The sequence below is a fragment of the Leptinotarsa decemlineata genome, unplaced genomic scaffold, assembly GCF_025532065.1.
Source record: "Leptinotarsa decemlineata unplaced genomic scaffold, Ldec_3_MD MMD2_P_RNA_scaffold_4, whole genome shotgun sequence".
In the NCBI taxonomy this organism is placed as follows: Eukaryota; Metazoa; Arthropoda; class Insecta; order Coleoptera; family Chrysomelidae; genus Leptinotarsa; species Leptinotarsa decemlineata.
In genome coordinates, this window is record NW_027412531.1 from 6144753 (window position 1) to 6162530 (window position 17778).

The window sequence follows — 17778 nt, forward strand, 5'->3', positions numbered from 1 at the left end:
CGCATATATACCCCCCGAAAATATGGAATCATCATTTTCTTAGCGTGATAGATGAGGTCGATGTTGGAGAGAGCTCTTTGAGGTAGCAAATCTATGAGTTTTTTGGATTTTGAGGTTTCAGATATAGTCCTAATCCTTTACGGTAAGGTTTCAAGTAGATACCACTCCCTTGTTTACTTAAAGCAATTGCCTCCATGTGTTTATTATGTCGATTTGTTTCACTCAGCTGCTCCCTACTCGCTCTGGCTGCTTGAACTGCTTTCGTTATGCCAGCTGTAGCACCAGCTAAACTTCCTAACGCTGATAAACCAGCAAAAATTGGAATGAGTGGTAGTATTCCACCAATTTTAGGAATTGGTATGATTCGAGGTGTGCGAATTCTCTTTTTGCCACCTGCATCTCGCGTATATTTGCGTGCAGCTTTTAATGCAATTTCAGTTGCTTTTTTAGAATTTTTGACAATAAATTCACTTCCTCCCGCTTTGTGTAAAACATCGCGCACTTTCTTAACGATTCCAGATCCAAAAGCTATTAACTTAGAATCTTTTAATTTTTTTGTAGCTTTTTTTTTCTTGATAGGACGTTTTTTTTGTATGCGCGACGGCTTGGATGGTGACTTGCAACCCATACCAAATCGACGTTTTCCCTTCATTATATTTGTAATTAGCCAAGCGGCTCCTTTCTCTCCAATAGAAGCGTCTTTTGCCTTGAATCGATTCCAAGAACTTTCAGCAAGTTCCTGATCCGCTATGTGTCTAGCTACAAGATTGTTGGGATTATGTGAATATGCAATATCGTGTTTTTTGCATGCAACATCCAGTTGATTGACACCTGGATCACCTCTCACCAATCTTTTCTGCAATTTAGTGCCGGGACCGCAATACTGATAGCCAGGTAAGTGTAATTCGAATGGTAGATTATTAATGAGTGAATTTACTAATCCTCTACCAACTTTATTCGAATGCAATTTAGTAGATCTGCATCGGTTCATAACCCCCATTTAAATAAAGAAATCGATATGGAACCCTGCTTATATAGTCTCCAACTGTCATACAATGCGCATACTACAGCAAAAGCAACAATTTTCCATCGATAATTTCGATGAAAAAGTGGGTTGTGGATCGGGAAGTGGTGTCAAACAGCGTCATGGATCTTTACTTCCACTATCCATTCGCGGACTGATTATTGGACCTTCTAATTGTGGCAAAACAAATGTTATGATTTCTCTTCTGACTCATCCTCTAGGATTACGATTTGCAAATGTTTATCTGTATTCAAAATCTCTTTATCAACCTAAATATGAGTATTTACGTGAAGTGCTAACTCCAATTAGAGGATTGGGATTTTACACCTTCGCCAATAACGCAGGTGAAATAGTAGAACCGTCAGATGCCAAAGCGGATTCGATATTCATTTTTGATGATGTTATGTGTGAGAAACAGGATGTTATACGATCATATTTCAGTATGGGTCGTCATAAAAATGTGGATTGTTTCTATCTAGCCCAAACATATTCACGAGTCCCAAAACAATTGATTCGAGATAATGCAAATTTTATTGTGCTGTTCAAACAAGATGATATGAATCTCAATCATATTTTTTCCGACCATGTGTCACCAGATGTTACATTCAAGCAATTTCAAGATATGTGTGCGAGATGTTGGAAAGATAAATATGGATTTTTAGTAATTGATAAGGATCGAGAAGTGCTAGATGGACGTTATCGAAAAGGATTTGACGCTTTCATATATCCTTGACGTTCTTGAAATAATTGATTCATTCAAGTGCTGGATAGTGTAGACAACACTTCATTGTACTCATTTTCGGAGTGAAAACAATATGGAGGGGAAAAATGATGACGAAATATGTTTAAAAAGAAAATTAATTGAAGCAACGGATGCCGTTCGAAAGAAATTCAATTATATCAAGAATAGTCGCCAAGGTGATCAATCAACACTCGAGAGAATCTACGAGCCAATAATAACACCATTGAAAGCAATATCTGCCAATACTGGAGGATTATCTCAAATGAATGGAGTTATACAGAAAACAGATAGTGGTACACCATTCACCGCTAAAACTATAATTAAAAGTGAGTTGAAACCAAAATTTGAAGGTGCTTTTTCGAAGGCTCATCAATCTTCTCAATTGTCAACTTCAAATTCAGAATCACCAAATGCACTTGATAATGGTGATGAAGTACAAATGCATATACAAAAGTTACTATCAGGAAATCCCTCATACGATACAGTCTTTGGAGTACACATGAACACTGATACGGGAAATTTACAAATGGGTGTAGCTGATGTGGAATTTATCGATGAGAAAATTGTGTTCAAGAAAAATGGTAAAACTATTGCCACATATCAGGGCACACCAAAATTATATAAATTGATATTCATGAAAGTACCATCGGGAAATATTCCCTCTTCCGATATGAGCACTTATGGTGATATACTCAAATTAACAAAGGCGGCATATAGATATAATGAAAGAAAACAGGGTCTACTATCGAATAATTGGAAGAAATATCGTGAAATAATTCTACCACTATTATCCAATGGAAACCCTCTGCCAAACTCTAGTAGAGAAGGTGCTGGCATGATCAAACCGCCAACCCAAAAAAAATATATCAGAAATAAGCATATAGATTATGTATATTGGAATAAACTCGAAGAATTGATTGATCGCCTTCGATTACTTTGGAGTTCACGAATGGCTGGTCATACCGGCCACGATAATGAAATATTGTCCATAATTGAGGAATTACGTGAAGAAGGATTAGTCTATTAATCACAAAGTCATAAACACAGAATCAGTTTGTGAAACTGACTCATCACTAAATGATTTGAGGAATGTGGAAATGTGAATTAGCGTTATAACTGAATTGATTGGTACTTTTACTGAGCGAGTTGATGAATTTGATCAGTCAGTAATTAAACCTGCACTTGAACAGTAGAGAAGTGAATCCTTAACATAATAATCTTGAGTAATATGAGTGATGCAAAATGGGAGATTGTGAAAGAAATACATAAGCCAGCGCGTCGAAATTTTCCCCGTCGAAAGACAATAATAAAGGGATTTTCGGACTTGTGGCAGATGGATTTGATGGAAATGCAATCATATGCTAAAGAAAATAACGGGAATAGATACATACTCATAGTAATCAATTGTTATTCAAAATATGTATGGTCAAAACCGTTGAAAAATAAATCTGCTGATTCAGTTACTGCAGCTATGGCAAGTGTGTTGGAAGATGCAAAGCATGTGCCGAGAAACTTACAATCTGATCACGGTAGTGAGTTCTATAATTCAAAATTTTCATCGTTAATGAGAAAACACCATATCAATCATTACTCAACATTCAGCACAAAAAAAGCTTCAATTGCCGAACGAGTTATCAGAACTTTGAAAAGTTGGCTTTATAAACAATTTTCACTTCAAGGCCATTACAAGTGGTTGAAAGTTCTTCCTAAAATTACCAATCAATATAACAACAAAGTTCATCGCACCATTGGCATGAAGCCTGCAGAGGTAAAACCATCTACAAAATTGTTCGTTTATACAAAATCTGAGAAGCCAAGTGGTAAACGTGAAAAAAGTCAATTCAAAATTGGAGATATGGTACGAATTAGTAAATTTAAAAACATATTCGCCAAAGGCTATACTGCAAACTTCACCACTGAACTTTTTAAAGTTGTGAAAATTAATAGTACAGACCCTATAACTTATTAGCTAGAAGATGTGAATGGACATCCAATCAAAGGTTGCTTTTATAAAATGGAGTTGAATAAAGCGAAAGATCCCAATACATATTTGGTTGAACGAGTTTTGAAAAAGAAAGGACGTCGCCTATTTGTGAAATGGTTGGGATTTTCTGGAGATCATAACTCTTGGATTGATGAAAATTCATTAATGTAATTGCAGTATTATTGTTTTTGATGAAAAATAAAGATATATAAATGAAATTGAATTTTTTTTTTGAATTTTGATTCTAAATAGTAAAAAAAACAAACAATATTCAAACTGATTTTATTCATCACATTTATATCTATTAATGCATTTGTTTAATTATTAGCGTTCGTTGTGATAGGTGGCACCATAACCAATGGAATGTAAGATCGAATAACGTTGCCATAGATTTCTAGTCTCCTCATCTGATCTTCACTCTCCAAACACCAACAATCCCAACATCCACATAATATCCATCCATTTCTACACATACTACATAAATTGTTCCAACAATCTACTTTGTAGTTATCACAACGCATACAACGTTGAATTAGTAACTCGCGATTTGATGCACAATTCACACACATATTTCTACAAATTCCTATATTGTTATACACGATTTTGGTAAAACATTTGTAGCACTGATGATGGACGCATACTTCAGGAGATGAATCATTTGACGTCTTCGGAATTGTGAATGGACTCGGAACTGGAACTGGATTCTCCAACACACATCTACGACACAAACCAGTACATGGATTAATATACGTCTCAGGCCAATAACCTTGACAATTATTACAAAATATAGTGTTATCAATTTTAATTGGATCGCCACACACTTTCGGTTTTGAATTCCATTCTTTCGGAAAAGGCATATTAGTATTCACTATTAGATGGTGCAATATTCAACTGACAAATTCAACTGCACTCTCATGAACCTATTTTTCCTATCATAAACTCATAGAGAGAATAGAGGGAGAAGAGTGGTGGGGCTACCACCTCCACAATCGAACAAATCATAAAAATCGAATGCTGATTCTGAAACTTCACTTCACTAGTACTATTAGTAACTTCAAGCTTTTCACTCAGAAATAAAGAAAAATGAATTCTGCAAAAATTAATGAAGTTTTGACAAGGTTGACACTTGAAGATGAAAATAATTGGTTTTCGGATGAAGAAGACGAACTTCCCAACATCATTATCGAAGGAGAAGATAACATCGGAGGAGAAATCGATATATTCGATGTAGCACAAGAAGATGGTGGAGCCATAGCTGCTGCTGATAATTTGCAGGATAATGAAGGTGTAATGGATCCAGAACTTGAAGATGAAGGCATTGATGATGATCCAGCGACAGACAATGGCAACATTATAATAGGGAGCCGGTGGATGAACATTAGTGAGACAGTGGAAAATAATTTAGATCTGTACTGTGTGACGGACTCTCATGTGCGTATACGAACCATTAATGATAACATCCACACATTATGTTGGTGTTGTTTTAGATTTTATTCCCATCGAAATAGAAATAATGGAGGCGAATATGAACATATGGATTTACATTACACTATATCGATGATGGAAATAACACAAACTTGGTGTGAATCTTGTGACAGACCTCTGACGAATTTTCGCCGTTTAGATGCATGCATTATTTGTAACAATGTCCCTCCACAATGAAATGTTATAATAAATATCATTGATTTCACTATTGTTGATGTTATTTTAATAATGAACCTTTTGATGGAGAAGAAAAGTCCTTCTCAAAAAATATGATTGACACAATATACATGATAAACTAAAGTATATTGTTGAGACATCCAAGTTTTTTTCTTAAAAAATAATTGTATTCTAGTCGACGATTTGAATTCAATTGAATTCTTCTTCAGAGCTCAAAAAGTCGTTTTTTCGTGTTGATGATATTAATAATTTAAAACCTATCAGAGATAGTAGATATTTGAAAAATAAAAATCATTGCAACAACAAATTTTCGAGACAACATCAACACAAAACGAGATGAAACAAACAAATGGCTTTATCTTTATATTCATCATTCATTTTTCACATTGAATTTTGTATTGAACTTACCTAATTTTTTTCTAACATCTATAAGTGATAGATATGAGTAATCAGTTTTCAATAAAATAATGTCTTAGGTTGAACACTGCCCCAAATCACGCAGTATTCCGTGTGCACCAACCAAATTATGTACACTCCGAGTACACTAGCGTAACCTAACCATTCTGATCATCATCGATAACGACTATTTCAGGATCTGGAGAATCAGCTATCATAATGATTTCTGGGGGGTCGGCGAATTGATTTTGTACAATTTCTTCATCCAAATACGGTTCCATAAGGTCAGGGCTGGGTGAATCCCGAAAGATTGGAAAAAATTCATTCATCACACCAAAGTCGCCGTCGCTATCATTTGGGTCGTCAAATAGACCGTATTCGTCAGCGTCGAATTCGAAACCACGGTCCTCATCCAAATCAATTGTGGTGTCTGAATATCCATCAAAGTTGTTGTCCACACCCGTTGAATTGATAATTTCAACTTGAATGTCTCCATAAGCTGAATCCTCAGAAGGAACGAAATATGGTTCACTCGTTGAATCGGCTTCTTGCACAACCGGTGTTACTTGATTCATGATGAGGGAACAAGTGGTCTGTTACTTGCAGTGTGAAGCTGAAAATCTCCAATCTTTCGACATTGACAATGAATGACATCACAAATCCTTGGGATATTTCCCAAGGATTTGTCACATGACCTCGATATATGAACACAACTTATTTATATCTCATATGACCTTGTGTTATGAAATGTCATATACCCTCCGACATGGAGTTTTGGCCTTGGTTTTACTTGATTCATTATGAGGGAACAAGTGGTCAGTTACTTGCAATGTAAAGCTGAAAACTTCCAATCTTTCGACATTGACAATGAATAACATCACAAATCCTTGGGATATGTGTGTCATATGACCTTGATTATATTTTGTGTCACATGACCTCGATATATGAACACAACTTATTTATATCTCATATGACCTTGTGTTATGAAATGTCATATACCCTCCGACATGGAGTTTTGGCCTTGGTTTTACTATCTCATACGACCTTGTGTTATGAAATGTCATATACCCTCTGACATGGAGTTTTAACCCTAACGATTGACTTTGTTTTCGACAGATAACTTTTGAATGTAATGAATGATAATCTCATTCTGTTTTCTGAAAATAACTATTGATTTGTCTTCATCTGAGTCATCCATCTCAATATAGGATGTAGAATTTTTTTTTGATCTGTGGCATTGACGACATTTAATAATCAATGCTACAATCATTTTAATTTTTTCAGAGATTGAAAATAACTTTCTAATTGTTACTTTTATATATTTTTTAAATAATCAGATTTGCACTTTTAGTTATGAGTAGAAAGTAAGATACATAAATATTATTTGTTTTCTAGAAATAAAAATGACTAATCATTATTTTCCTTATTTATTTTTCAAAATATAAAATATACTTTTTTACATATAAATAGAAATTGCATTACATAACTTTATTTTGTTTTTTTTAAACTAAATGATAAACTGATACATTCATTATTCATTTTTTCAAATATGAATAATCAATTTTACACTTTTAAATATGACTAGAAAGTGACACTCACATATAACTTTATTAGCAACATACAAAAAAAAATATTTACAAAATATTTATTGGGGGAGATTTCTCGACACGATTGCTCTGAATAATACAGATATGAAAATAATATAGAAAATATTATGATACATGAATTGCAAATGTATAGGGAAAGATAAAAATTTTTACAAGAGATGTAAGATGGAATTTTCATGTATCTCCTTACTGAAGATTTCCAATTGTCGAATTTTGGGAGAAAGTTTTTTCATGTGAGCAGATCTCTCTCGTTGAGCTGCTCTCATTTGTTCACATTCCACTTTGAGGAGAGAAACTTGCTCTTCCAGTTCAACAAGTTTTTCCTTCTTCGCTCTATATTCCGTTTCGAAGCCATTGTAAGCGTGATACATCTCTAGAAATTTGTCTCTCCTGGATCTCATAAATGAAAACCAATCGTCTGAGTTTTCGAGGTCAATCGTTGGGGGAGGCGTGCTTCCAGCACTAACATTATTGTATTCAGGAACCTGTGGAATGAAAGGATATGATGAACTAACATCTTGTCGCGTTTGAGTAATGATAATTACCTGATGGAGTGATGTAGAAGGTCCTGCTATGACTTCCATCTCTCTCACTTTTATCGACTTGACTTTATCCCTTTTTTCGTGTTTCGCCTTGTGTCTCCTTCTAGATGGCGACTTCGAGGTAGACTTTTTAGACTTCTTCGCCTTCTTCATTATTTTTTCATCACTCTCCATTTTTTTTCTTTTTCGTCTCTCAAGGTCATCATCCGAACTGTTCTGAATGATTGAACTATGTGGAGATCCCATATTCTTCGAATATGTTTCCTCCATCTCTAATATGTTACTCACAACAGTTTGTGATAAGTTAGGAAGTGACTCATCAAGATTCTGGGTGTGAGTCGCCATCACATTATCAATGTTTGAGGGATTGTCATTCATCTCCACATGGTTTGGATTGAATCCATTTAAAAATGATTTAGCATTGTGCATCTGCTGAATGGAAGTCATCACCGGTTGTGGTATCTCCCCGCCTTCCTGAATGATCACGTTCTGGTGGACAATTACATCCCTGCGCTCCATTTCACACATTTCTGATCGGTTCACAGAGCTTGATGGTTTTAATAAAGCTTCTTTCAACAAAGACATGGTTCTGAAATCAAAAAATAATAGACAATATAAAATGATTAAATTTTATTAGCTAACAAAAAAGTTTTCATCTTTTCTTTTCATCACCTTGATACAAAACAGTGGAAATCTTTCAGAAAAAGCAATTTCAAAAGAGGTAACTATATACGAAGAAGTAACTTTTAATCACAATGTACCCTTTCTAAAACAACTACTTTCAAAAAAACATTGAATTACATGAAACAAAAATTACATTCAAATCAATTACTTTCATATGAACACTGAATCATACAAAAAAAAAACTTTATAGAAAAACAAAAACCGTTATTTACCAAAATTATTCTCATCTTAAAATATAACTTTTTCAGTTTGATATGAATAATATATTAGGTTGTACTTACATCGAGATGAATTTTCAGCTGCTAAGATTTGAAGGCTTTGATGGAGTTGCTTCACCTGGCTGCTTTATTGAACTGAAAGGAAGGAATCAATTTCAAAAAAGAATTCCATATAACATCATCAAAATCTCAATGACCTTTTAGAAACCTTCAAACTTGTTTCACACTTTTTAAGGTTGTATTACGTTTACATAAAAACAACTACTTTCATAGAAAACAATGAATTATATGAAAAAAAAAACTCTGAACTAATAATTTCATATGAACACTGAATTATACAAAAAAAAAATTTAGAAACTGAAAAGAAGGAAGCAATTTCAGAAAAGAATTTCATATATCATCGTCACATCTCAACTTCCTTTCAGAAACATTCAAATTTTGTTCAGAATATTCAAGGTTATAGGTATTAAGTATAAATAACCGTTCTTTACCAAAATTATTCTCATCTTAAAATATAACCTTTTCAGTTTGATATGAATAATATAGTAGGTTGTACTTACATCGAGATGAATTTTCAGCTGCTGAGATTTGAAGGCTTTGGTGGAGTTGCTTCACCTGGCTGCTTTATTGAACTGAAAGGAAGGAATCAATTTCAAAAAAGAATTCCATATAACATCATCAAAATCTCAATGTCCTTTTAGAAACCTTCAAACTTGTTTCACACTTTTCAAGGTTGTATTACGTTTACATAAAAACAACTACTTTCATAGAAAACAATGAATTATATGAAAAAAAAACTCTGAACTAATAATTTCACATGAACACTGAATTATACAAAAAAAAATTAGAAACTGAAAAGAAGGAAGCAATTTCAGAAAAGAATTTCATATATCATCGTCACATCTCAACTTCCTTTCAGAAACATTCAAATTTTGTTCAGAATATTCAAGGTTATATTAAGTATAAATAAAAACTCTCTTTCGAAAACATCTTCTTTCATCAAAATCAGTTGATTTACACAAAAAAAAAATACTTTTGGAATAGATAATTTTATATGAACACTGAATTGAATACAAATTAGAAATTCAAAAAATTAAACACTCCTAAAATTATAACCCTTTCAATTCGAAATGAATAATATAGTACACTGTACTTACATTGAGATAACTTCAACTGCTAAGAATCGTTGATGATTATTGGGTTGCTTGAGTCAACTATATCACTTGACTTGACTGTGTCACTGCAAGTTAGTTCGATGGGTAAGAGATACTAAAACAGAATGATGTGTCGTCCCTTCTGATTCTGTTCTGCTGTTCGGAAAGGTCAGCCCTTTCTGGTGGGGATTGAATTCGAGTCTTATGATTTGTCCCAACGATACAAAATTGAAAATGGAAGAAAAGGGTAGTAACAGTTTATTGTTGGTAGAAACTAATTTGAGATTTTACAATTGTTCAGAGTGCAGGGTCATATAATCACAAAATTGTTAGAATTCCGCCTTTATCACCCTATAAAACTTCCCGAATATCCTAATGGACATTTCGACGGTTTCTACCTCAATTATGTCAATGCACCTCTGAACGTGCTAATGAATTTTACGATCAGGGTTTCCTACCCGAATTTTTTTTCAAATAAACCATTCAACCTCTTGCATCCCTTCAATAAAATAATATTGTCTAGACACGCTATAAAAGTTCCTGAATGGACTCTTCGAGGGTTTCTATCTCAAATATGCCAATGCACTTCTGAACGTGCTAATGGATTTTACGGTCAGGGTTTCCTACCCGAATTTTTTCTTCAAATAAACCAATCATCCTTTGGCATACCTTCAATGAAATAATGAGATTGAGTAGAATACTGCACCATATAATCATAAAATATTTTCTCTCCAAAAATAAACCAAACAACCTTTTGCATCCCTTCAATAAAAGAATGAAAATTGTCTCGACATCAACAGCATATAATGATAAAATATTTTTTCTCCAAATAACCAAACACCTTCTCGCTTCCCTTCAATAAAATAATGAAATTGTCTAGACTTCAGAGACATATAATCATAAATTTTTGTTTGAATATCGATATTTTCTACCCACAAAGTTACAAAACTTAGATACTAAACATCTTTTTTTCCCAAAAATGGCGAATACGCGCAATTGTCAGTTTTTGGAATAAAATATAATAATTGAATATTTTTTCTAAATCATATACTCGCGCTAAACTAATTGTGACTCAATCACTTATGAACATGAAATCTTAATTCTAATTTATAGTGACACCACAAACGATTTGAACGATTCTTTTCGTCAAATATGAATTTTCCAAAATGTTAAAAGCAAAAATTAGATTTGTAAAATTCAATTACTCGATTGCTCTTTCAATAATGCAATAAGGAGATCTAGGTTTTCATCGATGGTATTGTTGGAATCTTTCATTACTTCCAAAAGAATTCTCAGATTCTGTTGGGAGCTTGTTTGATAAAATTCAATATCGGAATGACCCCAAGGTAATGTTTTGGTAGTATTCGGAATTATGAATCTTTTATCATCGTTATGCGACAGAGCGACTTTATTACACATCAAAGTATAAATATCATGTAAATCACTTCTGAATACATTCATCTTTCGCAATATTGTTCCACCTGTTTCAACAATCCTAATGTAATCGTCAATTGAAATCCGATTTTTAATCACGGATTTTTTGACACCCTTAGCCCTTTTAATTTCATTTGACACACTTTGGATGTGATATGCTTTTGCTCCAGTCCCATGAAAACTAATAATAGTATCGTTTGGAAGTTCGTCTTTCATATTTCCAATTACCGACTTCCTAACTGGCACATGGAACTTATTTTCCAACGGATAGTTGGAAGTGTCAAATTTATCAACATTCTCAATGATAAATTCATAAAAATTATCTGTCATTATTTTCAAAATCAAAGAGTCTGTGTCGGTGTAGAGAAGAGAAGAACGTGATCCGAAATGTTTTTTAATAACATCATAGAAAAAGTCGTAAATGACAGTTTTCGACATATCCAATATACTAAACCCCAGATACAATGGTTTGTTGTAACAAACCTTAACTTTATCCATATGTATGACTACAAAGTCTTCTGCAATTATGGATAATGTTTTGAAATTAGGGCGAGCTATCAAAGCGTTAGCACCCATTCCTCCCCGTATAGATTCCCAATGTGTAACAATTCGAATGTCTCTCCTGTTGTAAACATTTTCCAAAGTTTTCCCATAAATAGAGTTCACATTTAATTTGAAGTAATTCTTCTCAAACTTATTGGTGGCTTCATTTCTCAGTTTAGTATTTAAATCGATATATTTTTTCAACCATTGTGACTGATCGAATCTGAGAACTCTATGGGTTCTAATCAGCTTTAAACCATTACGAAGCGCCTGTTTCAAATTTCTATAATGAACGATATATTTATTTTTATCATTCAAATTAGGTATAAGTTTGGCTATTTTAGACTTTGACCCAGGCGGTATGATACTTTCAACCAAAAATGGTAAGTCTGAATGTAAATCGTGCATTTCAACGGGGTAGTGAATATCAACTTCAAGAATGTATCCTTGAGAATTTTCATCTGGAATACTGACGATATCTAGTTTACTTATTTCATCGGAGGTCAACCATGTGAACCCTCCAAAAGGTAGTGATTGAGATATGCTATGACCATACAGATTTGTTGCATCCAAATACATGATAAATGATGAAGCTTCATTAGGATTATAATTTGGAAGGAATTGATTATTTGCAATGTGCTGTCTCTCCGAACATTGACTAACACCGCCACGAATACCTTTTTGAAAAAAATGCACCATGTCTATATCAGTTAATAATTCCAACTTGATGTCTGTATATTTCAACATAGCGTCCCAAGAAAGTCCTGGAGATGTGAAATAATGTGCAGGATCCAATTTATATGTACTCAAACTCATGTTTCTGAAATTTTCGAAAATATCACACAGTAATAGAACATCTGATTTTAAGTAAATATCAGAATATTCACCCAAATCACGACAATTGAATGTTTTCCATACCTGCTTCACTCTATCATATTCATTATCAGAAATATGTCTTTCATTCAGTTTGTCAAAAAAGTCCGCCTTTGATGGTATAGATGAATAATTCAATTTATCTAAAGAATCGATGAAACTGTATGGAAAAACACCTTTCTGTCTCATAAGTTTAAATTTATCATTTTCTGGAAAATGTTTTCTCATTTCCACAAAATGTTTCTCATCTAAATTATCGCCCAACTCTTGAAGAGATGCACTCATAAATTTGAAACTATCAATGAACCTTAATTTCAAAAATACTTTTTTCAATTGCCCATTTCGATTTAATTTGTTTTCCATAAATAAATGTTTCGTGAAAGAAATATATTTCTCTTTAGTTTGAGCGAGGACGTCAACTTTACTTTTATTGGTGCATAAATCTTTTATGAACAAGTGACAGTCATACCCACTGAGATTATGGAAAATGATCGGAATGAAATTGGGCAATTTGAAATTGAGATTACATATGGAATGTGTTGCCCCAATATTTTTTTTTCCTGTCAGGTGACAATGATCACGGATTTTAATGTCATTCTCTTCGAATGTCTTTCCACATATAGCACATGTAGTGGCATTATTGAAATCATTTTCTTCCTCAACAGTCAAAGGGTTCATTGGAACGATATTTTTCAAATATTTGTGATATATATATTGGTGACGTCAGCCTCCAACTTTGAAATGAAAACTTTAGATGCATCAGCCCCTCTATACAATACGAATTTTGAAATTGAATCATCAAAAGAGCACTTTATGAAATATGAGAAAGCGTATGGTTCATGAAGATAGGTTCGATTTGTGAAAGACTTAGCAGGATTTGGCTCATTTGTGTGCAGTGGTTTAAGGATTGATTCAAAATCTCCATACACCGTGAATGGAACCCTCAACTGTTTCTCAATATTTTCAAATTTCAAAATATTCTCAGGTACGCATTCACCGAATTTATCAACTCTGAATTTAGGGGTTGGTGTTGTTGTCGATATGTGATTACAATCATTCAATTGATGTCGCAATAAACCCCGCTCATTACTAAAGTATAATAAACAACCAGAAATATTTTCTATGTTCATGTGCTGATATTTGAGATGATACTAATCTCGATAAATCTTTAATCCAACAATAATGACTGTTACCAGAATCATCCATTATATTAAGCAGATTCACATGACTATTAAGTCTACGTTTCGAATAATGTAACGGGCCTACAACATCATATGAATCTTTACCGTTTTTGAAACATTTTTCTAAACCATAAACATTGATAGAGCAATCATTCATAATCTCAAATTTAGGAATATCTTTCAACTTTACTGGAAAATCCATACCTGCTACATTCAACACGGTAGAGAAGTGAGGATAAGATGAAATTTCACACACTCTCACACTGGCAGGATACAAAGCTGAAGTTACAGCCCATGCAAAACAGTATTGATCTTGATTAATAACATTCACAACACTTTTCTTCAACTCAATGAATTTGGGTAACTTGATATAAGAAGAGCCTCCAAGGGGACTATACTTGTTGACATTTACTTCCATAAACAGAATTTCCTCGATAGTCCAACCTGAAAATTTATTTTCTCTTCACATCTAATAACCAATTTTGTGAATACATCACTTACCTGAATCTCGATGTTGAAATTCCATTGCTTGAGCAGTTAAAGCATCAATAAAAATGTTATAAATCACATTCAAATCCATCGATTGATCGACAACTTGATTGGGACTATTGAATGATTTTACTTCTAAATTCTCCTTAGTTTGAAGATAGTAACGTCCAAACACCTCCATATTGACTTTCACACTTTTATGGATAACTAACACTTCTTCGAGTAGTTTAAAAACTTTTTGCTTCAATTCATTGAAAAATGTTGGGTAATCAATGTGACGGTTTTGACTATCCACTCTATAGCTCACAATTCTACACTTGAATGCTGTGCGTATGATTTTAACACCGTCCCCATATTGAATACATGCATTTGTTCTATGTTGCAAAGTCCTCCGATGAATATTCATCTGATCACTTGCAATATTCAAATTGCAACACAAACAGGTTTGCATTTCTGGAGATAATGGAGCGTTTAACCTAGGCCTCTTCGACATTGATGGTCCTTCATTATTTGCAAGAATACATGATTCTCGCTGATGACGACGCAAGTTATCACTCCGAGTGAAACTATTTCCACATTCACTACACGTATACATCTTTTATATAATACCACACGATTATGATGAGAATACGGACAAAAAAGAAACATTCACAACACACATGTTATATGTGCATAACCCCCCACTCCAATGCAAGGTAAATCTACGTCATTTTATTAAATATCACTCAAACTCAAGGTAATACATCAGTAATATCGTTCAAAATTTTTCCCAAGGTCATATGACGTGTTCGAAGCTCGAAATCGCTTAGGAAATTTCCAAGGTCATGTGACCATGCAAGGCCAAATCATAGCTGTACAGTAAAAAGCGGTTCACGGTCATGACATCACACAAATCTCAATGCCAGTCATGGGCGGGGAGTAAAAAAGGGGTTTCACCTCATTACACATCTCAATGCCAGTCATGGGCGGAGAGTAAAAAAGGGGTTTCACCTCATCATGTTACACACAACTCAAGGTCAACTCATAGGCAGAGAATAAAAAAACGAATCAAGGTCACAGTCAGTGGTGTGTATCTGGGGGGGCATACCCTTGGGGGGAGGTCCAGACCCGTCTTTTCCCCTCTACTGTCAGGTAAGTTTTTTTGCGGATGAATTATTACTTTACTCATTGTTTTTTTTGCTTTTGGTAACAAGTTAATTTTCTTTTTTTTTGTAACATCATCTCATATTTTCGTTTTTATATGTTCAATGCCAAAGTTGTGAAATATTTATTACCAATAATTGTTTTTTTTCTACATTCATAGTGTGCGTCTACCAATGGAAAAAATATGTTTCTCATAAAACGTTATACAATAAAAGTCCATAATATTCAGCAATACAATTTGTGATATGCTTTAATATCTATTCAGGGAAATTCAAGGTCGGAGGCAATGTTTCGAAAAGTAATTTATATATATTTTGTGATGAAGAACTTTTTATCAACAATATTTCTTTGTGAAAACGTTTTGTCCATACACACGTGTATAAGTACCTTTAAAATTTTAAAATTATAACTCAAAAATAAATGTGTGCTCCATGGACAAAATTTAAAAAAGCGTTTTAAAAACAATCAAACACTTTTAGGTGCCCTTACATTCGTCAGAAATTAATAATGAGGATAATCTTGATTATCTTTCCACTAGCAATATAGCTGCTTTGAACAATTCAGATGCGTCAGGCAATGCAATAGAATATTATCACGAAGATGAACTTGATCACGTTCCCATTAGTAATATACCTGCAGTGGATAACCCCGAGGTAAGAATAAAAACGAAACAACCTTAATCAAAAATAGAAGAAAAAAAGGCCATTAAAATAAAAACAAAGTATCGTTATTCCTACATTTGATTTTTGTTCGATATCAATAAATTGAATTGTACGATTAAATGTTGAACTCTTGAAATTTAGGGTAGTTGTCGTGGTATAGGAGTACCGTCGGAAAATTAAAACTTTTTGTGTACGTAATAAAGACATTATGATACGATTACCCTTGAAATTGGTCGATTTACCACCTAGAATCCGAGATAAATTTAATTAAAAATTGGGTATTCAACATGGACTGTAGTTTTCGTAGTTTTGTGTCTGTTTCTTCTTTTCTATTCTATTTTTCTTGTCCAAAATAAGCGTTTTACGTTGAATCTCCAGAAAATCAATGAGTTTGTTCCGAAATATCTATTTTATTTTGATGTTTTGTGATTTGATATCATTGAATATTAAGTTCTTGTTACAATATTGTACAATTTTGTGTAATTTTCAGTGTTAACAAAAAATAAAAAAAACTGTGCACCAAAAACTTTGAAAATGTATCAACTTTTGAAAAAAATTGATCATGTTTAATACCGTAGTTGTGTAATTTGTAATATTACAGGTTTCTAAAATGAATCGTTGCTGTCTATTTATCGTTTCAGCAACATTTTTTTTCGTAGTCCCCATTAAAAAAAATGGGTTAAAAATAAAACACTTAGATGGCCATGACTTCAAATCTAGATATATTTTTCAATACTGAACAACTTTTTTAAATAACATTTCCCGTGATTTTTCAAAATAAGAGTACTTTATTCTTCTTTATTCTTCTCACAAAATCAAATATTTGAAGGCTTCTCGTATATTTCGTGTGTTGTCCTGTATTTTATTAGTGCATGTTTAGTTTTAAGGAATGCACACACTTTTATCAAGAATAACTTCTTGTCGAAAAACCCTTAATAAATAAGTTTCCCATATGGTGCATACTTTGGGGATGACACTGTATATCAATTTTGAATGAGTAACGTCTCCACGGGTACAGTTTTAGTCAAAAATTATGGATCACTTAGCTACAAGTTCTTATACTTTTATGTAGCTCATTTTCTGATTTTTTTGACAATATTGTACCACAACTTCCTTAAGTCAGTATCATTTTCATTTTTTTTAATATTTATCACAAGGTTTTGCTGTGTAAATAGTCATTTTACACTATATTGGAAATAATTGAATTTCATTGACTCTTGAAAAAATTTTGATAACTGATAATTATGTTTTTTTTTTCTTATTAGTCAGTGGGCTATGCTTGAAGACTGGCAGTAAAGAAATCTAAAGTAATGAACTTTGAACGTTTAAGCCAGTCTCGGATATACCTACACAGTAGGTTGAATGAACTGACGCCTATCAGAAAACAACTACTCCCCTGGCTAATAACACGAAGGGCGTTGGATTAGATCCGACAGACGT

At 33.3% G+C, this 17778-nt stretch overlaps 2 protein-coding genes across 5 annotated transcripts; one reads left to right on the top strand and one right to left on the bottom strand.

The window, feature by feature from the left end:
* Positions 1 to 4204: 4204 nt before the first annotated feature.
* LOC141487588 (uncharacterized) lies at positions 4205 to 5398 on the top strand. Its single transcript, XM_074186737.1, has 2 exons — positions 4205 to 5181; positions 5238 to 5398. Exons 1-2 carry the CDS (start codon positions 4834 to 4836, stop codon positions 5256 to 5258), a joined length of 369 nt encoding a protein of 122 aa, XP_074042838.1. The 5' UTR covers positions 4205 to 4833; the 3' UTR covers positions 5259 to 5398.
* Positions 5399 to 7348: 1950 nt separating this feature from the next.
* Positions 7349 to 17503, bottom strand: LOC141487589 (uncharacterized). Of its 4 annotated transcripts, none has more exons than XM_074186739.1 (4): positions 10017 to 11214; positions 8923 to 8994; positions 7961 to 8546; positions 7349 to 7900 (listed from the first exon to the last, which is right to left on the bottom strand). In XM_074186739.1, exons 3-4 carry the CDS (start codon positions 8540 to 8542, stop codon positions 7565 to 7567), a joined length of 918 nt encoding a protein of 305 aa, XP_074042840.1. In that variant the 5' UTR covers positions 8543 to 8546; positions 8923 to 8994; positions 10017 to 11214; the 3' UTR covers positions 7349 to 7564. The 4 variants fall into 4 exon arrangements, 2 of the variants coding, with proteins under 2 accessions (XP_074042840.1, XP_074042839.1); XM_074186738.1 differs by lacking the exon at positions 10017 to 11214 and adding an exon at positions 9420 to 9795; XR_012468459.1 differs by lacking the exons at positions 7349 to 7900; positions 7961 to 8546 and adding an exon at positions 9420 to 9491 and having other exon boundaries at positions 8922 to 8994; positions 10017 to 17503.
* Between the last annotated feature and the right edge of the window lie 275 nt (positions 17504 to 17778).

Excerpts from the sequence above, each read along its gene's own strand:
- LOC141487588 (XM_074186737.1), top strand. The coding sequence starts at position 4,834 with ATGAATTCTGCAAAAATTAATGAAGTTTTGACAAGGTTGACACTTGAA. Across the intron at positions 5,182-5,237 it reads ACTGTGTGACGGACTCTCAT|ATTTTATTCCCATCGAAATA; the intron begins GTGCGTATACGA and ends GTGTTGTTTTAG.
- LOC141487589 (XM_074186739.1), bottom strand. The coding sequence starts at position 8,542 with ATGTCTTTGTTGAAAGAAGCTTTATTAAAACCATCAAGCTCTGTGAAC. Across the intron at positions 7,901-7,960 it reads CTTCTACATCACTCCATCAG|GTTCCTGAATACAATAATGT; the intron begins GTAATTATCATT and ends TTCATTCCACAG.